Source organism: Leucopleurus acutus, assembly GCF_964270905.1.
Source record: "Leucopleurus acutus genome assembly, chromosome: 1".
Lineage (NCBI taxonomy): Eukaryota > Metazoa > Chordata > Mammalia > Artiodactyla > Delphinidae > Leucopleurus > Leucopleurus acutus.
Window position 1 is genome coordinate 121,458,024 of NC_139142.1, and position 23,202 is coordinate 121,481,225.

General features: G+C 45.4%; 1 protein-coding gene across 1 annotated transcript in view; it reads left to right on the top strand.

Annotated features, from left to right (window-relative positions):
- The first annotated feature begins 324 nt into the window (after positions 1-324).
- TMOD2 (tropomodulin 2) overlaps positions 325-23,202 on the top strand; it is a 47,534-nt gene continuing 24,656 nt past the window's right edge. Inside the window, exons 1-5 of the mRNA XM_082841340.1 lie at positions 325-379; positions 13,265-13,459; positions 14,907-15,063; positions 19,879-20,001; positions 22,309-22,395. Coding sequence (XP_082697466.1) covers positions 13,334-13,459; positions 14,907-15,063; positions 19,879-20,001; positions 22,309-22,395 — 493 coding nt within the window. The 5' untranslated portion in view covers positions 325-379; positions 13,265-13,333. The remainder of the gene's footprint in view (positions 380-13,264; positions 13,460-14,906; positions 15,064-19,878; positions 20,002-22,308; positions 22,396-23,202) is intronic.

Here is a 23,202-nt window from a genome sequence, read left to right on the forward strand (position 1 = left end):
GTCCGTAGCCCCGAGCTTCTCCAAAGAGCCCGCACAGCTTGGTCCCAAGGCTGAGGTCCTCCTCGCCTGCACAGCGGTTACGGGGTCGGGACGCAGATTCTGGGCGAGGACACCTTCAGGGGAGGGGTGAGGAGGCCCGGGGTGACAGCCAGTGGGCACGGGGTCCCGCCTCCGCGCGGCCGCCGCACGCCGCCTCGAACTACGCTTCCCAGCCTGCTCCGCAGCAGCCGCGCGCCCCGGCGCCGCGCCCGGCCGGGAGCCGCCTGTTGATTGCCTCGCTCGCCCGGGCCACGGCGTCGCCCTGCTCGCCGGCCTCTCTACCTCGGGGCAGACGGACTGACTGCCAGCACCGCCGGCTCCGGGATGGGCGCACTGACTGGTGAGCGCGCCGAGGGGTGGGTGGGAGCCCGCCCGGGCGAGGCGCCGTCCGCAGCCCCCGGCCCGCAGCGTGGGGCGGCCGCGCCCTCCCTGCCCTCGGGAGGATGCTCCGCGGCGTCGGCGCTCGGCCGGGCGGGCGCTCGAGGCCGGGGCCGCCTGTGGCCTCCTCGGCTCGACGGGCGGCTCAGGGCGGCGCGGAGGAGAGGGCGGCGCGGGCCGGAGGCGCCCGGCGGGTGTGGGTCCCACGCCCTGCACTGCGGCTCCGCAGTCTCTGCAGCCCCCGGGCCGCCGCAGTGAGGGCGCGGTCTCTGTCCTCCCTGAGCTGCGGGGCCGGGTTTTTCTACGCTGGGCTTTGTTCCCCATTTTATCCTCTCTTGTTAACGTTTGACAAGGTCCTGGAGCCTAATGCCTGTCACTGCAGCGTTAGAGCAGGCGACGGGGAAGGGTAGACTCCGGCTGGAGCTGTCACCCGCAGGGCGTTTCAGCCTCCGAGAAAACAGCGTTCCGAGAGCGGCCTGATGCAGGTTCTCAGGACTCATTTTTTTTCTGGTTAAAGTAATGGTAGCATGTGCTCCCTTGAGTCTTCCAAAATTTTCCCTGTTGACCTGCAGAAATGAAAATTGCTTTTTAATAATAATAATAATAATAATGGCTCCTAAAGGGAGTTTTTACTTAACGTTTTCAAAGGTGGGAAGGTGATGCGGGCAAAATGCAAATTAGCGATGAAGGAGGCTGTGAATGCTACGGGCTTCCTCTTGCCTACTAAACATCTGAATCACCAGGTCCTTGGGAAGGGAATGAAAAGAACATCGGAGAAGGTATTTATAAAACCCATTTCCAGCTCTACCATTAAGGAGCTGAGGGACCCTGGACAAGTCCCTTCATCTCTCTTATCCTCTTTCTCCATGGTAAAACGGGGCATTAGGGTCACAAGATTTCTAAACGTCTGTTCTTCCAAGACTCTCATTATCAGGGAACTGAGGAGATGAGGGTGCTGGTGTTCAACACCATTACAAAAACCTGATTGTGAGAGAGCAAGCGGCTTTACCTAGTGAGGAGGAAAGATTTTTCAGGGTTTAGGCAACCTGATTTTTTAAAAAATAAAACCAATTTCCTCTGTCTACTCTCTGCAGTCTAACCCAATAAATATGCATTACAACTTTTATTTTTTGTAAATTACTATAAATTAGTAGACAACAACAGGCTGTGGATGTTCCGTGTTTGTTTTTAATTTGCTGAAGGTGAAGTGATGGGATCAGCAGGTAAAGGGAGAAGCAAATGGCTCCCCCGTGCTGGGCAGAGTGGTCAGATGTGGTCAGCAAGGAGGAGGGGAGGAAACCGCAGCAAAAAGTAAGCAGAGAGTACAGACACTGAGGATAGAGAGGATGGGTATTGATGGGTCATTGTTTGAATAATAAATACACAATAGAAGGAATGAGAGAACCAGAAAACCAGTGCTATGCAACCCTAATGTAACTGATTCAGGCAAGGATTCATCCAGGGGTACAAAACCTTTGAGCAAAAGGTTGTTGGGGAATAGGATTTTCACATTTTTTCAAAGTATCTCGGCACAGATTACCTAGGGAAAATGTGTCCTTACAATGGAGAGATGAGGAAGTCATCACCTTAGCTGAATGATCAAGCTTCCCAACACCTATCATGCATCTCTTGTTGGGATGCAATAAGAAGGTTATAACTTCACGTGTGTGGTGTTCCTGCCAAAAAGACGGTGGGAATGGGATACTGTAGATTAAAATATTCAAGTAATAACCAATCAGGATGTATGAACTTTGGATCCTAGATCAGAAAAAATAAATAAAAAATAGCTATAAACGATGAGTTGGGGACAACTGGAGAGATTTGAATACGGACTGCATATTAGGTAATATTATGGGATTACTTTTCATTTTCTTAGGTGCAGTGGTGGTACTGTGATCATGTAGGACACTGTCTTTTTCTTTTGAGATGTGGGTGTTTGAGGCACAGTGTCATGACGTCTGCAACTTTCAGTGGGTTCAGGGTGGAGGGGGATTTGAAGAGTTGGGGAGGACACTCCAGAATGCAGCCAAGTGATGACAGCTAGTGAATTAAAGAGAGTGGTATACAGGTGTTTATTGTACTATTTTACGTTTTCTGTAGATTTGAACTTTTTAAATAAAAATTGAGGTGATCAATAAAATAGATAAGTAAACAAAGGAAAGGATTGTAGAGGACAGCGTGGTTAGTGACAGAAAAAAGCAGTGGATCCGCGGGGGACTCACAGTGAGGCTGTGGCTTCAAGTTCCCAAGATTTAAATCCTATTGGAGGTGTGAGTTGGGTCAGGGGAAGTTCTGTTTTTTGGTTTGTCTTGACTACTATGAATCATTTATTCTTAAGACATCTCATCCCCTAACTCCAACCTTAAAGTATTAATAATTCCCAAACCTTAGAAATTCTAGCCTTACCCAAGAACCATTCTGAAAGTGCTATCCCTTTCCTCTCTCAGTTCAAGATCTGCACCCATGTGGCTCAAAGAGGCTCATAGAAGGCAGATGCAGAAGAGAACTATTACCTATTACCAGACCAAGAAAACAGAACCAATTCTTAAGATACAGCACTTAATTTTATACAGAACCTTTTGCTGCAATGATGTTTTTCCTATACCTGAGATTTATATATATATATGCTTTTATGTTTTGCCCCCCTGTTTTGGCATCAAGGCTACCCCATTTCTTTCCTGTGTGTCGCCAGTATTCCTGGGTTTCCCTGGTGACGGCTGAGTAGAGTAGGAATGAGAAGGTCAGCTCTAGGACTGTGGGTAATAGGAGCTCATGAAACAAGGTGCAAGGCCAGCCACGCCGAGCCAGGACATGAGGAGTAAGGAGCCAATCTGAGGCACCAGCCCAGTGAAAGGACCAGGAGGGCTCTTGTCAGAGCAGTGGGAGGGGTCTTGAGGCTAGGGAGCTGGGCTACTGTTCAGCCAGTATATACAGGGTCAGCCATCCCTGTCGTTTATAGCTGACAACCATTCTGATAGGACAGTGCCCATTTCATACCAGTTAAATATTTTGCATATCATCTTGATAAGCAGTCATGAGTCAAGGTGCACATAGCACCTGTAAGTCATAACAAAGCTTTGATCAAAACCTAACTGGGATACAGATGCCAGAGAAGGAGAGAAGATAGGTGGGTCAAAGATGCATAAGCAGGCAGAAAAGACAAAAAGTAGAGAACCCATAGTGCCAGTCAGGAAGTGAGAAGCCCATAACTTCCTGAAGCCAAGATGAGGGGACATGGCTAGAACCAATATGCAGTTGAAAACCAAAAAGACCCAGACACCCATGTGGAAGGCAAGGAGTTAGAAGTCAAGAAACAAGAACTCCTCAGAAAACAGAGAATAGAGCCTGACAAAGGGGTAGGGCAGCAGCAGGGAATAGGACCTGCCAAGATAATTAGAAACCAGGTGGCAGTCTGGGCAGACAGTGAGACTTCCATGCTAGAGCCCTTCTGCCCCCGCCAGGAAGCTTCTTGGCAACTTCCTGCCCAGGTGGAAACCTATCTCATACTTTGGCCAGCCTACCCATGGCGGCTTGCTACACTTGGCAGTGCTGACCCAGGGCTCCTATAGGGTGCTGCCTCTCCACGTTCAACAGATCCTGACAAGGTTAACAGAGGGAACCACTCTCTGAAATAAGTACTGCTCTTTGCCTGTTTTCCAGAGGAAGGGACAGAGACTTGGAGAGGTTGTCACTCGCACATGGATCTGTAACCATCAGTTCAAGGGCTGGCTGACTCCAAGGCCCATGCCCTTTGTCTTCTGTGCTCTTCTGAACCTGGAGGGGGTGGTTACTGGTGGGCACATTGTTTTAAAAGGAGACAGTTTTCAAGCACAGTTGGAGCTATGGCAACTTTTGCGTTGTAAGATTGGGAAGTTAAGAACAAATGATCTCAGAGACAAACTCTTCATTCTGGTAAGATGTGTTCCTCATTCCCCATTCAGCTTGCCCCTTCCAATTGCCTTCTCATAGTTTTTGCCTGAAATTCCTCCTCATCACACCCCATTCTCCGTCCTGCATCGCCTGCAGATATTTCCCAGGATGTGGCAGGAGCCATTTGGTTATTTAAAAAAAAAACAAACAGACTTGAATGGGCCATCTTCAAATAGCTAGATTCCAAAACACAGGCTATGTGTTTTGTACACATCTTTGTATTTCCCTGCGCTAGAAAGGAATTAAATATATAGGATCAATTCCTGTTTTGTTGGAGGATATATTGATAAGCTGATTTTTTTTCTAATTTACTAGTTTTAGAAAATGTAGATTTGGCTCTTGTGCAAACTGGTTCACTGATTGCTTAGAGATTACTATAAAATATTGAAGATATATAATACAGAATAAGAACTTCTCACTTACTGACTACCCCTCTTGGGACTAAATCATCATCAGTGCGGTGGAAGCCCAAGTCCTCCTTCCCCAATTAACTCCCCCTCCCCTCGCTACGTGGTGTCTGTCTTTTCCATGTGCAGTCCTTTGTAGCGTTCCCAGATATGTATGTACTCCAGAACAATTTATGGCACTGTTTTACCCATTTAAAAAACTTCTCACTAGGTTTTACAAGTATTTTTTTCTTACTCTTTTGTAAAAATTGGTCTTTGGTTTGGATCAGATTTAATAAATAGGGCTGCTTGTTCTGGCTTTGGTTCTAATCGTGTGGGGAGGGAGGGCCAAAGGCTGGGCACTTCGTGCTGTATCTGATTTTCCTGTTTCATACCACAGTTATACAAATAAGGTAGCGGAAAGAGAAGCGAAGGAAGCCACACTGCTTGTTTTCCTTTTCCGGGCTCGTATCTTTGGTAACAGGAAGAGTTATCAGAGGGCCCAAATCATCCTCCCTTCAGCTCAAGTCCTTGCTCCTCTTGTCCATTTTCTAACCGGTTGGTGTACGTACATGCCTACCTGGACTCCTGGAAGCTCTGTTTGGCGCTTGCTTCACTGCAGTGTGCATATTAGTTTCTCGTTGTATGTTGAGAGCTTGCCATGGGACACACTCTGCCGGAGGTGAGGCTGCGGCAACTCTTTGGAAACTGCGAAGAGGACAAATATGAACTCTGGGAGGCCTGGGTAGGGGCTAAAGCAGGCTAGCCATGAGCTAGAAATCTGTGATTTGACTTTAAAAGCTATGTGAATAATGTTTTCACATATATCTATATTTGTTATTAAAAATAAAACCAGCTTTCCCCCAAATCTTTAAATCAGAGTTGTGCTCCCGGAGGATACACTTTTTTTTCTCCTCTGGCTTTAAGACCCACCCCGCCATGCACTGGCACAACATATGCAATTTGTTTTAACAGGTACTGTTACATAGTATTAACGTGTTATTGTAACTACTTAGTTAAAGTCTCTGTCACTGCCAAACTGTAAGCTCAGTTAGGGCACAAGATATCATCTGTTCTGTTCACTGCTTTTGTCCTAGCATTGGAAAAGGTGGACTTTCAGTAGATACTTGTTGACTGTATATACAAGAAGCCCAGGAATATAAAGAATTATGACATCATCCCTGTCCTCTACGAGTTGGTGGTGTAGTTGGAGAGAGAACCATTTATGTAGCATACATAAAAAATAATGAGAGAGGGAAGAACACTCAACTGGTGACATAGGCAACGAGATGTAGGAAACAGAGCAACTTCTGTGCGCTTAGGTGGCCTCAGAATGTTCCGTGACAGAAAGTGCAGGCTGTGGATATGGTGGAATGATCTCCGGACCAACGGGTCACTTCACCTCTCTGAGCTCATTTCCTTCTTTTGACATTTGTTGCACAATACTTGTTGGATGTCTTCTCTGGGTCAAGACCTGTGCTGAGAGCCAGGATTATAACAATGACTAAAACTGATACAGTCTCTACCCTCACAGAGCTTAGCAAGGACGACAGAGATAAAACAAGCAATTGTAATAAAGTCAAGGAGAGCTCTGAATAAGGGGTGTGCCATGGGGTGGGGAGTGACTCAGACCTGCCTGGGGGTCTGAACAAGGCCTCTCTGAGGAATTGAAGCTTACATTGAGACTGGAAGATGAGTTGGCTACCAGTCAGCCAGAGAAAGAGGGGGTAAGAGTGCTCTGAGCAGAGGAAACAACTTAAGGCATGATCCAGGAGTTGGAAGTGGTCCAGGGGGCTGAAGCAAGGAGGAGATGGGGAGTGCAGTGCAAGATGAGGCTGATGGGAATGACAGAGGTCAGACTGTGAATTTGAACCTTACCCTCCAAGCGAAGGGAAGCCACTGGAGGATTTTAAGTAACTAGGGCAGAGTTGGTTAAAAAGATCACTTTGGCCATTTGTATGGAGAATGGATGTAGATGGACTAAGGCTGGATGAGGCAGTGCAGGCAAGTGACGTAGGCGGATTCGCAACATGTTTAGGTATGGACCAGATTTGGTTATTGGTGGGCGGGGAGGAGACAAGGAAGAGAAGATGTCAAGGATGGCTCCCTGGTTTCTTGGCCAAATTCCTAAAATTGGAAGTTCCAGAGGAGAAGCTATTTGGAAGGAAAGATGATGTGAATACTTCTGACATTTGAGATGGCTGATTCAGCGCAGTAGAGATGTTGGTTCGGCAGTGGAAATATATGGACGTAACCCTCAAGGAACAAAGTCTAGATCAAAGATATGGATTTGGGGGTCTTCAGGTTATGGATTATAATGAAAACTTTGGAGGGGATGAGTTTCCCCAGGGAAAGTTTACAATGTAAGAAAAGAAATGCTAAGACAGGATCTTGTAACATGCCAGTATTTAAGGTAGAGGAAGAAGAATTGCCAAAAGAGACCAAGGAGTGATCAGAGAGGCATCAGAAAAACCATCTGTGTTGCTGGACTGGATGATCGTTAAGGCCTCACTCAGCCCTGATGTTCTGTGGTCCTGGAGAGCTGGGATCTGAGGCAGGTCTCAAAAGCAGAGCACATGGATTGACCATGAGAATAGAGAAGGGCATTCCAAGTAATATTACCGTATCAGCCAAGGTCCCAACAAGAAACAGAGGACACACTCGAACTGAATAATTTGAGGGAATTTTAATAAACAGACTATTTACAAAGTTGTCGGGAGGGTTTGAGGAATCCAACAAGGCAGAAATCTGGCACTAGTCACATAGGAACCCTTCACCACCCCCAGGCCTGAAGTCAGCAAGGGCATAGGGACAGCTGTGTAGAGGGGGCTTCCTGGTAGGCAATGTGGCTCTTCTGGACAAACCTCCCTCTCCGCCTGCCCTCTATTTTCCTGCTAGTGCCTCCTGTTGGCCAAACAGAAGCCAGAGAGCAAGGGAGCCTTGATGCCGTGTAAATAAAACGTCTTCCGAGGGGTACACAGCAGGGTGGGAAGTGAATTGGGAGGGCAAACGAGACATCCAGAACAGTTATCTCGGAAAATGGAAGTCTATGAATAAGAGAGTATATTAGTTTCCTGTTGCTGCTGTCACAAACGCAGGGGCCTAAAACAACACAAATTTATTATCGCGCAATTTTGGAGGTTGGAAGTCCAAAGCAGGTTTCTTGGGGCTAAAATGAGGGCGTCAGCAGGGCTGCATTCTTTTCTGAAGGCTCTGGGGAGAATTCATTTCCAGGCCTTTTCCAGCTTCTAAAGGATGCACACATTTCTTGGCTCTCGGCCACTTCCTTCATCTTCAAAGCCAGCAATTGCATCACTCTGTCCCTGTGCTTTGGTCATCACATCTCATTCTCTGACTCTTCTGCCTTCCTTTTCCATATTTTAAGAGCCCTGTGATTACATTGCACCCACCCAGATAATCCAGGATAGTCTCCTAGTTTAAGATCCTTGATTTAATCGCACGCAGTCCCTTTTGCCATGTAAAGTAACATATTCCCAGGTTCTGGGGATTAGCATATGGACATCTTTAGGGGGCCATTATTCTGCCGACCACAGAGAGCGAATAAACAATTTTGGCTGGATTGGAGGGCTCCCTAGGAAAGTAATGAAGACAGAAAACAGAAAGTGCAGATCAAAGCCAAATAGTAGGAGTTTGGGATGCTAGACTGTCTGAATTTCATTGTGTAGACAAGAGGGAGCCATTGTAAGTCCTTAATCAGGGAAGTGGCTTGTTAGCCGTGTGAAGAAAGATGATCTAACCATGGTGCTCTGGGTGGCTTAGAGGGAAGAATAGAATCCTTTCAAGATGCAATGAGAGTACTCCAGGTCTGAAAGAACAAAGATCTAAAGCAAGAGTGACAGGAAGAGATGGTGTGAAAAGTATTGTGCAATAAGAATCCACAGGAGGCGTTAACCAACGACACAGGGAAAGAAGGAAAAGAAACTCAACTGGACTGAGTTTTGGCACTGACTGACTGGTAGATTAATAGTATGATCTGGAAAACCAGGAGAGCAAGTCTGTTTCAGGGGAAGATAAGAAGTTGGGGTATAGTTGTAGAATCCTGGAATAGAACTGCAAATAGAATCTTATCAACTCTAAGATACCATCAGTTGTCAAATGCACCAGTATTTTACATATCACCGAGAAGAAAAATGCTGCCAATTAAAATGTGACCCTTCTTGGGAATTCCCTGTCGGTCCAGTGGTTAGGACTTGGCACTTTCACTGCCAGGGCCCAGGTTCAGTCCCTGGTCAGGGAACTAAGATCCTGCAAGCCACACGGTGTGGCCAAAAAAAAAAAAAAAAAAAAAGTGACCCTTCTTAAAAATATAATTTTTTTACTTTATTGAAGAGCTGTTTTAGACTTACACATAGATTTTTTGAACTGCCATTCAACAAATTGCACATATTTAAACCGGTGCAATTTGATGAATTTTGACATATGCATGCACCTGTGAAGCCATCACAATCAAACGCCCAAAATTTCCTCACGCCCCTTTGTGAGCCTCTTCCCCTCCCTACCTCTGTCCCATCCCTAAGCAGCAACTGATTTCCTTGCTGTCATATAGAGCAGGTTACATTTTCTAGAATTTTAGACAAATGGAATCATGCCGTATACATTCTTTTTGATCGGGCTTCTTTCATTCAGTTTTGAGGCTCATCCATGTTACTGTGTGTATCAATAGTTATTACTTTTTATTTCTGAGTAGATTCCATTATGTGGATATACCACAATTTGTTTATCCACTCACCTACTAATGATCATTCAGGTTATTTACGGTTTGGGCTATTACAGATAAAGCTGCTATGAATACACATACCTTTAAAAAAATAATATATCACCTCTGTGCATACATAAAAAGGGAAAATGGAAATGAATGGGTTAATATTGTTTTTAAAAAAAACCTAATTAATTAATTTTTGGCTACTTTGGGTCTTCGTTGCTGTGCACAGGCTTTCTCTGCTTGTGGCCAGAAGGGGCTACTCTTCGTTGCGGTGCGTGAGCTTCTCATTGCGGTGGCTTCTCTTGTTGCGGAGCACGGGCTGTAGGCGCGCGGGCTTCAGTAGTTGTGGCACATGGGTTTAGTTGCTCTGCAGCATGTGGGATCTTCCCGGACCAGGGCTCGAACCCGTGTTCCCTGCATTGGCAGGCGGATTCTTAACCACTGCACCACCATGGAAGCCCCTGGTTAATATTCTTAAAGCGCCTTCATGTTCAGACTCCAGCTTTTGGAATCACTCATATTCATCAGTGTCTGGTCTTTTCCACACAGTATCTCCTCTGTGCCATCAAGAGTGGTAATTAAAAAAAAAAAAATCTGTAGAAGAACTAAAAGCCTTTGATGTTGGCTCTTAAATCTACTCTGTAAATTATGTTAGGTTTTAAAAGAGTATTCCACTATTTTAAAAAGTCCCTGAGATATTTTCCAAACTCCTGACACACCTTTTGCTAGTTTTGAAGCTGGTGCTTTTGTTATTTATGCATACACAGGCAATGACAAGTATGACATCTTGACCGCTGCTGGGTCGGCAATAATTGTAGGACCATCAGTTGCAGGACACACAATTTCTGAGTGTTAAGTGTGGGAAACTGTGCATCTTAGAATCTATTGGTTAGGGTAATTCAGTCAGTTCAGGCTAAGAGCCTGGCAGATATACACCTTAACTATCTAGACCCAGTATCCTGTTCTTTCTCATCCTGAGTCCCCGCAGGGTGCACTGCTGGGGATGGCTGTAAGTGGCTGAGGGCATCCTCTGCTGATATGGCAGGCGACATTCTTAGACTCACACAATAAATTAGTGGTAGTTGGGACCAGAACAAAGTGTATATGACCCAGTTGGTTTCTTTGACTTTAGTGGGAGAGGATTTTTTTTGTTTGTTTTGGTTTGGCTTTATTTTTTTTTACTGGAATATTACAATTAAAGCTTAAAAGAAGGTGGGTTGATGGAAGGGAAAGAGAGTTACATTGTATATGGAAAAGACACCAAAATAAAAAATCACAAACTGGAAAATGGTGAGCAGTTGAAGTAAGGACAGAGGAACAACATTCCAATAGCTCTTAAGTGGCCCCACCCACAACCATTCTCTTTCCATGACAACCTGTTTTTCATTCTTACCATTTGAATTACCTTATTGAAAACAGGTCTTCTCAGATCAATTCCTCTACTTTAAGCATTTGTGGTGACTCCCCATCTCCAACAGAATAAAGCCCAGGTTCTTTGGCAAGATGTATAGGAAAGGCCCTTCACAGTTGTCCCTTCTTCGTCTTTAGTTGTTTCCTCTCCTCTTCCCCCTGCTCCCCTCTAGCCACACCAGCCATTCACCAAGCATCATGTACTTTCTTATCTTTGTGCCTTTGTTTATGCTGTTCCATTTTCCTGGAAGGAACCTTCCCTGCCCACATCCACCTTAGGACCTCTTCCTTCAAGGCTCAAACACAACTTCTTTCAGTGTCAACTCAAAACCCCCATCCCCATCCAAGGATTATTTCCTCATGTGTTTTAAACCTACTGTGGACATGACTTCTGTTATAACACTTGTCAACTGAAAAAAAAAAAAAAGCGCACAACCTAAAAGTTGAGAATTATGTTTTCTTCAGCGGACTTTCTGAGGACTCAAGCCCCGGAGGCAGTTTCTCAGATAGCTGTGTATGACAGGAGCCGGGATGTATAGGGGTTTTTGCTAGAAAACCCAGGGAGTCCGAACATCAAAAGATTACTATTAGTTAAAACCAAACATCTCAAGTTAATGAATTCAGCACTTTTCTGTGTAGGATGATAAATGGAATATTTATAAATGGAATATTTCCTGCCATATCAATAAACAGAGGATGTCACAGTCACCAATGGTTGCAGCCCTCCGACGTGAGCTCGTGAGCCCTGAGGAAACTCAGGGCTGAAAAGAATACCTGCCATCTAGCAGCCAGCAGACTGCAGCCACTCCCTGCGGTGAGCCCTGAGGAAACTCAGGACGTGAAAACACAGGATACAGGCCCCAGATAGCTGAGGTCCATATCAAGGGAATGATTTCAGTGAGCCCAGACTCTTGCATCTTCCCATACATAGAAAAGCACTAAATTCCTTAACTTGAGTTGTTTGGTTTTCTTTATTTAACAATAATCTTTTGACGTTCCCAATTACCTGCTCTTTGTTGCAAAACTCCTACATATCCTAGCTCCTCCCCTCTCCTCCTTGGAGCAGTTTCTCAGAGTTATCTGAACCGCTCTCTCCTGGTCTGCAGTCCTCATTTTGCCCCAAATAAAATTTAACTCGCAACTCTCACGTTGTGCATGTGTTTTTTTTTTTTAAGTCAACAAGGGGAAGATGCAAAAGTCTGGGCTCACTGAAGTAATTCCTGTGATATACACCTTAACTGTCTAGGGCCAGTATTCTGTTCTTTCCCATCCTGAGTCCCCTGAGGGTGCACCATTGGGAGTGGCTGTAGTGTTTGAGGGTTGCTTCCTTTGCTGATATGGCAGGCGGCATTCTTAGTCCACACACTTATCCAGTGGTATTATCCCTATGTATGTATGTCTCACTGAGTTGTGTTCTCCTTGGGGAAAGGGTCATATCTTGTTTTATCTGTGTATTCCTGTTTTTTAGAACCATACCTGGCAAATAGTAGGTTGACAGCAAGTATTCATTGCCTTGAAAGATCTGCTTGATATTAATACGGCCAAAGGAGAAACACAATTAGTTAAGTACATTGCTATTTCCTGAATGCAGTATTATCTTTTGAGGGAAGATCTGTAAAATCCTCTGCCAGAAAGAAGGGATTGAGGAAAAATTTTGTTTTGAGTGGAAGTTTAGGAGGCAGGTGATATAAAAAGAGGAGGTTGAAAAAAAGAATGGATTAGGGGTATAAAGAATTAGGGAGGATGGCTTAAGAAACAAAAAGGAAATGGGACTAGAAAGAGAATGGGAGATGAAGAAAGAAGAAAAGAGGGGAGAAAAGTGGAGAGAGTACCAGGATTTTAGACTCTTACTTAGCTTAATTGCCGGGGAGTTTCTGGACGATGCTTTCTCACATGGACGTGCAAACTCTTTCCTGAATGAACCCCATTTTGTATTCTTCACATCACTCTCCCTCTGAAAAGACACAAGTCTGCTCCTTACACTGCCTGACAATTAGTGCATTGTTCTTCATTGTTCTCTGTAGAAAGCAGGAGGCAGAGTCCTCTGGTGGGAAGGCACTCACTACACAGGGACTCAAGGGCCTGGCACATCCCAGCTCCAGCCCCTCCAGCAAGGCGCTTAGCCCCTTCGACCTGAGAATCTTCATCTGTAAAATGGGATATCGATATCTGTCCAGGCTTCCTTTCCAGGTCATTGTAAAGATCTAAATAAGTGAGATAACATATATGAAAATACTTTATAAGCAGTCGGGCTGCTCTGCGAATGAAGGTGATATTACTTACTTTGTTGAGTTATTCGTCAGGGGAGAGACCCCATTGGCACATAGCATAGCCCTGTCTCCTGCTAATAAGTCCTGTTCACCCAAAGGAGATAACAGTGTTTCTTTCTTCTCAGCAGTATTCTGAAGTCTCAGGAAGCTGGTGCGGTTAAATGTTCATGGCCCATGAGAAAGGCGTATAGGAAACCATGGCACTCCCTTTTCAAAAAGACCTGGAGAAATACAAGAACATTGATGAAGATGAGCTTCTTGGCAAACTCTCAGAAGACGAACTGAAACAGTTGGAAAATGTTCTTGATGACCTAGATCCCGAGGTTAGTGACCTGGAACTGAAGTAGGTGGTTAGTGATAGGATGGGATAAACGGTGTGGTGTGGTCCTTAAACCATAGTGTAGAAATTCCTGATCTCTAAATGCAAATTATGTGTTCTGCCCTGATTGGCTGTGGGTCATTACTTTTATAAACCCATGGAGAACCTCAGTAGCCACATCTATGATACAGCAATTGTATTTCTCAAAAACCAGTTTAATGTAAATGGGGGAAAATATTTTCCATTGGCTGAAGAAGGACTAGACTGACTTACGGAAAAAGAAAGGAAGAGGGAGAGGAAACAAATATGACTGAGTTTCCTCTACAATTCATATACTCTGCTGGGCCCAGAAGCGCTTGAGATAAATTGTATTATCCCCATTTCATAAATGAGGAGACACACCAGGAGAAGTAATTTACATAAGATCCTATACTGGTAAATGTCAGAGATGGTATTTAAACCAGATCTTTAACCACAAAAGCAGATCTTTTTTATATCTTGTTTCTTTAACATGTATAAACAACTTGAAATCTTTGATGATCCCACAACAATGGATAGATTAGAGTAAATGTAATGAGAGAGTTCCCTGACGGTCCAGTGGTTAAGACGCCACGCTCCCAGTGCAGGGGGTGCGGGTTCGATCTCTGGTCAGGGAACTAAGATTCCACATACCACATGGTATGGCCAAAACCAAATTTTTTTTAAGTATTAAAAAATTAAAATAAATGTAACCATAATATCAGGTAAATTTAAATGGAGCTTCTCATATTTTTATGAGCTCTTGAAAAGGTAATTACCTTGTTATAGTGATTGTTTAGCAAGCACTTTCTTCAGCCTTGCTAATATTATCTCAGACATAGAATAGGAGGCATCTAAAATAGTGATTTTACTATAAATAAAAATGTCACTAAAATATTTATATGATATTCCATTATGCCAGATAATTTGGATATTGTTTTTACTTTAAAAAAATACTAGTATCCTTTTTTTACTTTTTTAAACTTGAGAAAGATACCTCTATATTTAATCAAGGAGGTATCAGCATCTACCATAATACTCACTTACCAGCTTGGATGTTTCCCAGGAGAGGTTAGAAATAACAGAGTGTGGTCGCATTGGCTCATCCACACGCCTGCCTGGGAGCACAGACCTGGCCAAACCTAAGAGGGATCTACGAAGAAAAAGGTTGTTAAGGGTGGCTGGCCTTTGCTTCCACGTTCTAGAAGGCAGCTGCAGGAGACAGGCCGCTCTAGCCATGTGTGTTCTGCCTGAGCTCACCAGGAGCCCCCGTCTCAGCACAGAATGTTAGAGCAGGTGGGGCCTCAAAGATAGGCCAGAGCCCTAGCCCTCAGCTCACACCCACATCTCCCCATACACAGCAGGGGTAGGGGAGGTAACAGGTGTCAGTCAGGCATACACCCTGCTTCCTGCTCACGCTTCTGTCTTGTCAGAGCGCACTGCTGCCAGCTGGATTTCGACAGAAAGACCAGACACAGAAAGCAGCCACCGGCCCGTTTGACCGCGAGCACCTCCTCATGTACCTGGAGAAGGAGGCTTTAGAACAGAAAGACAGGGAAGACTTTGTGCCCTTCACTGGAGAAAAGAAAGGTAAGACCACAGGCAGCATCTGGGAATGTAGGTACTCCTAAGGTATTGTCATGGAAGGTCAAGTAATAGAACTGGCCTGAAAGGGGGAAATAAGACCACGAATTGGATTCAGTATTAAAAAGAACCGTGGCTGGTGGATACATGTCTGTGTACACTTGTCCAGACCCACAGACTGTACACCACCAAGAGTGAGCCCCAATGTAAACTGTAGATTTGGGGTGATAATGATGTCAGTGTGGGTTTATCAGTTGTAACAAATGTACACTGTGCTGCGGGCTGTCATTAGAGAGGAGGCTGTTAGTGTAGGGAAGGGTGGGGGGACACAGGAACTCTCTGTACTTTCCTCTGCTAACCTAAAGCTGCTCCAAAAAATAAAGTTTATTAATTAAAAAAAAAAAAAAAAAAAGAACCGTGGCAGAATATGAAGGCTGCAGGTATAGAGAACAAACTAGTGGTTACCAGAGGGGAGAGGGAGGAGAGGAAGGGTGAGACAGAGGTACGAGATTAAGAAACACAAACTACTATGTATAAAATAAGTAAGCAACAAGATCTATTGTACAGCACAGGGAAATATAAACATTCTTTTTAATAACTTTAAATGGAATTAATCTATAAAAATATTGAATCACTATGTTGTATACCTGAAACTAATATAATATTGTAAATCAACTATACTTCAATAAAATTTAAATAAAACACAGACTGTTGTGCAGAGAAATTAAAGATCTGAATAGCCAACAACAACAAAAAAGCTACCAGTTCAAAAGAAAGAAAACTGTCATTAGAAAGGTATGAATCTTGCTTCTGAAACACATGCAGGTAACCATAATTTATAAAAATAATCTGCTTGAGTAAGGGGGAAAGAAAAAGGAATATGTAGGCTAATTAACTGAATACTTAGAGTGTAATGGTACTCACATTAGTTTTGTAAAAAAATCTTAAGCCCCAAGAAGCAGTTTTGGAAGTGTAAAGTAGCGTCGGGCTTAAAAGAGGGTCTCACGGCATTGGCGTGTTCCTCTTAGCCCGGGGCTTTCCTAGCTTCAGGGGTCTACTCCAGGTCGAGGCGCTGCCTCTATTCCAGTTGCTACCATTAGAGGCCATTGCAGTCAATCATCTGTTCATCCAGCATGTACCAACCACCTCCTGGGTGCAGAGCCCTGTGCCGTGGGCTGGGATCACAGGGAATGAGACCCTGCCCTGCCCTCAAGGAGCATGTGGTCCAGCAAGAAACACTGATAGATCTGGAAAGGCCTGAGGAGTAAGGGGATGTTTCTCCACACAGGGGGTGAGCTCTGAACTAAGACAAGGAAAATCCTCCTCCCTACCTCCTGACCCTGAGCTCCTTTTTGGAGGAAAAGTGAATACCAGTCACCTGTCCAGGTTCCTCAGCTATAAGCAGTGACTTGGGCCCAAAGATATGACTGGAATCACTGATAACTTCATAGTAACTACGGTCTTTTTAAAGCACGAATCAGATCATGTCAGTTCCCTGCTTAAAGTCCCAAATCATTGCCATGGTCCTCAGAGTCCTGGCAGAGCTCACCTTGCCCACCTCTCTGACTGCATCTCTCCTGCCCTCACTAAGCCTGGGCCCCACTGTCCTCACTTCGTTTCCCAAAATTGTCAAGTTCTTCTCCCATCTCAGGGTCTTCTTCCCTCTGACCTGCGTCCCCGTTTTTCACCTCCTAAAAGCTCCGGCTTAAATGTCTGGGCCTCTAGCTTACCCTGACCTCTCTGTCTAAAACAGACCCCATTTATCGCTTTCTTAGCACTGTGACAGTGTTCATCCTTTTGTTTACTTACTTTAGGATTTGTGTGTTTTCCATAGGAGATTGAGATTAGCAGTGGGGCTGTGTCTCTCTTGCATCACGGCACAGAAACTGACACAGGGGACACTAGATAAACGTGGATTGCAATAAATGCCATCTCTGAGCTTTTGTGCCGTGGCCACGGGGAGCAGAAGCACGGGCTGCTTGGCTGCTGCCTTCTCTATGCAGCCTCCCATCCGCTCTGAATCATGCACATCCAATGGCTTGTGCACCACTCATAATGTCATTTTATTAAGAAGGTAAAGTTGGGCACTGACACACTGGGCAAATAACCGAGGATTGCTGTAGAAATACGGAGCTGTTTCTGTGGCAGCACGGTTATTGTTAGACTAATTTAATTGTGAAGGAAAAAATAAATTATAATGTCAAATCTTCCATAAAATCCCAGTTAACATCCAGTGTTAGGGTAGTGAAAGAATAATAAGAGGGAAGCTGCTGTCTTCTGTTCTCAGAGCAGTGGTCTGAGGAACAGCTATGGTAAATTACCTCCTGATCCGGGTTAATCTACAGATGGTTCTTAGGGGGTTAGGAGTACAGGAGCAGTCAGAGTAATAAATGGGGGTACAGAAGGGGTGCACAGCTGCACCAGGGAGCTTAGGAGAAGGCTGAGAAGCAGCATGATTGAGCTCAATGAGCAGAGAGCAGGTTTTCCAGAAAGAGCGGAACGATCAGAGCGAGGCATGTGCAGGGCCCCTGGAAGGACAGCGGTGATGCAGGAGCTGTGGTGAGGGCTTCGGGAGAGGGACTGCCCAGCCTCAGTTCTGAATGCCAGGTGCCCTGGGCCTTCAGGTTGCTAGGCTACATTATTCATTTAGAGCTTCTCGTTCGGTGAGACCCCAGGAATGGATATGCAGTAGCAGTTCTCCTGAATACTGGTAGCTGGGCCACCTGCGCACCTAGCGTTCAGAGTAATCCTAAATGGTACCAAGGAGTTAGGAACTCAGAAACCCTGTTTCGACTCTGGATCCAAGATCTTGGCACCAGAAAGAACATACTTCGGACTGCAGACACTATGCAAAAGTCTGGGAGGAGGCTTGGTGTCTGAGATGTTATTGATTGATTGATTTATTTGATTTTTTTTCCTTTTCTGTTCTCTGGCTGTTTTCCTGTTTTGTTTCCCAGTCTGTTTCCCTTCTTTCTGGGAAATGTGGTAGCTTATGTGATGGTCAGTGATAGAGACCTTGTGGTCAGGATACCCCAGACTGACCACAGCAGTGGTGCCTCTTTGGGGTGCCCAGTTCTGCCTGGCCCCCGTTGATGTATCCAACCATTTGAAGGTCTGGTAAACCAGCAGGAAGTCTGTAGCCCTGTAACCAGGGGAGGCTCCTGGAGAGTTTTCATGAGGGAGTACTTGACTTGGGTTATGACCCTTTCCTTTCCCATGAGAGTGGGGATGGCCAGGCTAGCCCAGGAGACCTGGCAAGAGCTTGGGTTCTGATTGTCTGAAGCTGGAGCCAGCTGTCTGTTCTAAGGTGACAAAGAGGAAAAGCAATAGAGGGGTGAGTCTTCAGGGACCTCCAGCAATCAAAATGGAAGAGGCCAATTTCAAAGATGATGCCAATAGGTAAGAGCCGCTCCAACAAAGGGGGAAACCAAGAGTCACAGCTGGGAGGAATTGGAAAAGAGTGTGAGTAGGTCTGGGGTATCCTATGGTGGCTCTGTAGTGGCCTGGGTTTACCTCGAGGAGCCACTGCACACGTCGGATGTGGCTGTGTTGGCCTGGCTGGAAGTTAGGAGAAGGTCATGTGCCATCCTCCCAGAACTGCGATCATCAGTCCAGACGTTTGGGCTGGTTGGGGGGGGTGGGCGGTGGTGGTGCTATAGATTTCAGCATATTCAGAAGTGAGTAGGGGGCAAAATAAATGGAATCAGACTGACAGGATGCAGTGGGAGGTGATGGCAGAGAATGCGTATTTGGGTAGCACAGCGTGTTGCTGCTCAGAACTCCACATCTCTAAATATGACAACCCTGATTTTTCCTTTTAAGTCAGGCAGACTTGGATGTGCTCTAGAAAGGCGACTGTGTCTCCAGGTCACAACACTAGTCAGGTACCCTAGATAGAGCATGCTCGTTGCCTACAATCTCAGTTGGTAGGAGGAAAACTCTAGGAGGGGGATCTCAGGAGCCCCTGGGGCTGTTTGGACGCATCTGCCCCCCATATGCAGGATCCAAGGCAAGAATACAAATAGAAGTCCATGTGCCATTTTTATAAATATGTAAAAGCTAATAAGCTGTTAAAATATGTGCTGTCCTCCTACCTAAGCCAATATTCTTGGACTTCCAGGAGTTCCACATAGGGATATGGGTCCACCCTGCACTGCCAAGGCCTCAAGCACCATGGCTGACACCCCAGCCTACATATCCAAGCTTCATCCATACTCACTCACAGACGGCATCCTGTTGGCCCGTGGGTACACGCCCCAGAAGTGTGACCTGCCTTCAGGAGGATGGACATGGGGAAGGGACTCATGCAGGCCCTGGAAGCAGGTTCAGGGCTCTTTGGCAGGGAATTGCAGGGCCCCAGGTGCCTGGGGTATAATCTAGCAGGTGGCCTGTATTCTGGATGGAATGTCCCTTTGTCCCCGTGACTCCTCCCTCAGTGGGATGCAGGCAGTGAGGACGGGTGTACATCCAGAAGAGACCAGAATTGGGCCCCTCTAGAGCAGAGGGCTCATGGCAGGGCCCCTCTTGCTCAGGTCTAAGGGCAATGCTGCCCATGATAGGGAGGTAGAAGCCCCTGTTTCCCTCTCTGCCGCCTCAGATCTCTGTGTTGCAGAATGCAGGATTCCTCCTCTGACCTTCCTTCCTCTAATAGTGGATTATTGATATGGGCATCATCCCAGAAATTAAGGAGTCCCAGTTAGATGTGCAGTGGTCTAATGCTTCAACTCTTAATGGCCAGAGCTGCACATTCTCTGGTTAGTTCACTTACCCTACAACACGGCAGCAGCACACAATGGTTTTTGTTTTTCTTCTGATTTAAAGGGAGAGTCTTTATCCCCAAAGAAAAGCCCATAGAAACTCATAAAGAAGAAAAAGTGACCCTTGACCCAGAACTGGAAGAAGCTTTGGCCAGCGCCTCCGACACTGAACTCTACGATCTTGCAGGTTAGTCCTCAGCTCTGGGAAACTTTCCTGTCTGGCTTTGTGACCTCCAGATGGGCACTGACCCTCCTGGCAGCAGCCTTTGAGCTCCTGTGTAACTATTGATTGTTACTGTGATACCAGGTTGAGTTCAGCCATTAGGCAGCTATAAGGCTGGATGCAGGTGACTTAAACCTCTCTGGGCAAACATTTTGCTGTATCTCAGCTATAGAATGTAAAATCATATTTCACCTGTAAAATACTCCCAACAGTACCGGTCGTACAAAATCCGAGAGTTACTGTGAGAAATCAAAGAGAATAAATATGAAGGAGTATTCAGAACTGAATAAAATTACAGTGCTTATGCTTTCTAAAGAGCTTCACATTTGGCTTTTTTTTTTTTTTTTTTTTTGCGGTACGCGGGCCTCTCACTGTTGTGGCCTCTTCCGCTGCGGAGCACAGGCTCCGGATGCGCAGGCTCAGCGGCCATGGCTCACGGGCTCATCTGCTCCGCGGCATGTGGGATCTTCCCGGACCAGGGCACGAACCCGTGTCCCCTATGTCGGCAGGCGGACTCTCAACCACTGTGCCACCAGGGAAGCTCCCCATTTGGCATTTTATCATCACAGAATTTCCGTTTCCATCACAAAATTTCTTGTTCTTCCCCACAGTCACTGTTCAATTTTGATTCTGTTAGCCTAACCATGGAACAGGACCAATTTATTGTTACATTTCCCCAGTAAAGTAAATCCGTATTCAGCCACTCTGCTGATTTTTTCTAGTTTTCTTAACAATAGCAACAACACAGTAATTATAATAATTATGTGAATTGGTTATACGTACAGATAGAAAAAAAAACCCCAAATAGTACAAAAGAATATGTAATGAAAAGTCTCTCACCCTCGTACCTAAGTCCCCTCCTGTTTCTTACATTTCCTTTGAAAAAGATTCCATGCGTGTACCAGCATAGTTGTGTACTCATTGGGTGGAAATTTGGATCATTAGGGTCATTAGGTCCTCCCAGGATAGAGGTGCTTTGAGAAACAGTCCACAGCTTTGGCAAGAATTCTCACGTTGTTATTCCATTGGAATACGTAAGTAATCATAATCTCCTTCCTCCCAGGAGCACCAGTTATGCCTTATTCTAATAGCATGCCATCCATCTCAGCTACATTTTCATTCCTTCTGTGATGATATCAGTGGTCAGTATTAAGCTCACACATTTGAAACCCTCTCAGAAGTCACTGCAGGAGTTGAGGCACCTGCATCTAACACATAGGAAGTCATTTAACCTTTGTAGTAGGTAAAGTGTAATTATTATCCCTATTTTACAGATGGGGAAACTAAGGCTCAGAGGCATTTAACAACTTCTCAAGTCATACAGATAGTATGTGACAGAGCTTGGATTTAAGCTCTGGCTGACTGCTCCTGACTGTCACTCTCAACCCCTAGACTCGCTGGTTCTGAGCATTTGCCCTTTCTCAGCTGTACGGGCTGCCCCCCTCCTTCTAAGGTATAGATTACAGTGCGTGAGGAGCTCAGGTGCGCCTCTGCCACCTGTTGGCAGACTCTTCTGGGATCCTTCCCCAGGCGGCCACCTGTAATTTCTCACCTGGAATTTCCTTAGCAACGGGAAAGCTGGGCAGTTGGAGTTAGAGCATGCTCAGTGTTGTCACCCCGTGCTGTCCCCTGCATACTGTACTGCCCCCTGGTGTAAGTTCCATGTAGTACAAGAGACTCAAAAATCTCAGCCTGCTTATCTGACTTTTTATTGTTGACATCTCTTATTTCCCACCCTGGGATGTTCTAGATGGGAAAAGAACCACTCTTTTTGGTACTGACAGATGGGAGAGATGGGGAGGCTTACATTGGAAAAGGCCCATGATCTTTCTACTCTTTGTCTCTGGAAAAACTACATGCCGTAGTATGTATTATGTTAGATCTTAAACTATCCTTAGACTCAGTCCTGCGTTCACATTTTACAGATGAGAAAACATAAGGGATGAATCTACTTAACTAGGACATCTATGCAGGTTTTCAGTGTGGAGCTATGACGAGACCATTGTCCCTCAGATCCTACATGATTCTACATGTATAGATGTAGAAGGACATGTGAAGATTGCCAGTGGTCTTGGGAGGAGGGTTTCTTTTTTTTTTAAAATAAGCTTGTTTCATACTATAAATGTGTCATTCACTTTGCAAGGCAAGAGGGTCTGGAGACTTATCTTTATGATATGACGAATTGTTCTTCGAGGGGCAGATTAACAATATGGACATCTTAACACGCTTTCTCAAACTTAAGGTTTATTCACTGATTATCTTTGCTTTCAGCTGTTCTTGGAGTACACAATTTGCTCAACAATCCCAAGTTTGATGAAGAAACGGCCAGCACGAAAGGCGGCAAAGGGCATGTGAGAAGTAAGCTGACGTGAAATCTGTGGTTTTATGAAACTTGGGAGCCTCCGGGTGTTGCTGGTAGGAAAGAGGCCTGTTGACTGGGCCCCCTGGGGAGTCCAGAATTCTTTTAGGCTTTGAAGGTGGTTTTTGCCAGTTCACCAAGGATCACTAGGCTCTGAGCAGTCAAACCAGGATAGACTAGCCAGTACTGGGAGCTCTGTCCGGCAGCGTAACTAGTACCAATCAGTGTTTTGCCCAGAACACACTGTCTTGATAGGTCTGTTCAGTCAAAAGAGAAAATTACTGATAAAAAAGGTTGCTTAGGGCTTCCCTGGTGACGCAGTGGTTGAGAGTCCGCCTGCCGATGCAGGGGATATGGGTTCGTGCCCCAGTCCGGGAAGATCCCACATGCCGCGGAGCGGCTGGGCCCGTGAGCCATGGCCACTGAGCCTGCGTGTCCGGAGCCTGTGCTCAGCAACGGGAGAGGCCACGGTAGTGAGAGGCCTGCGTACCGCAAAAAACAAAAACAAACAAACAAACAAAAAGGTTGCTTAGCACAGAATGCAGAGTTTTATGTTCTTAACGATGTTTTAATCAACTCTGGTATCAGATAAGTTTCCTACTCTATTCGAGTGCCTTTTTGTCTCAGTAACGGATGTTTGTCATTAGAATTTGAATACCTGCTTCCCCCGGAGAGCATGAAAGACACACTGGCATGGACTTGCTGGCACAGAATGTACCAGACCGCTATCTTCTATGTCACCATTTTCTGGAGAAACGTACAATTCATTAGACTCTCTCACTCATTCGTCAGTCATTTACTAAATA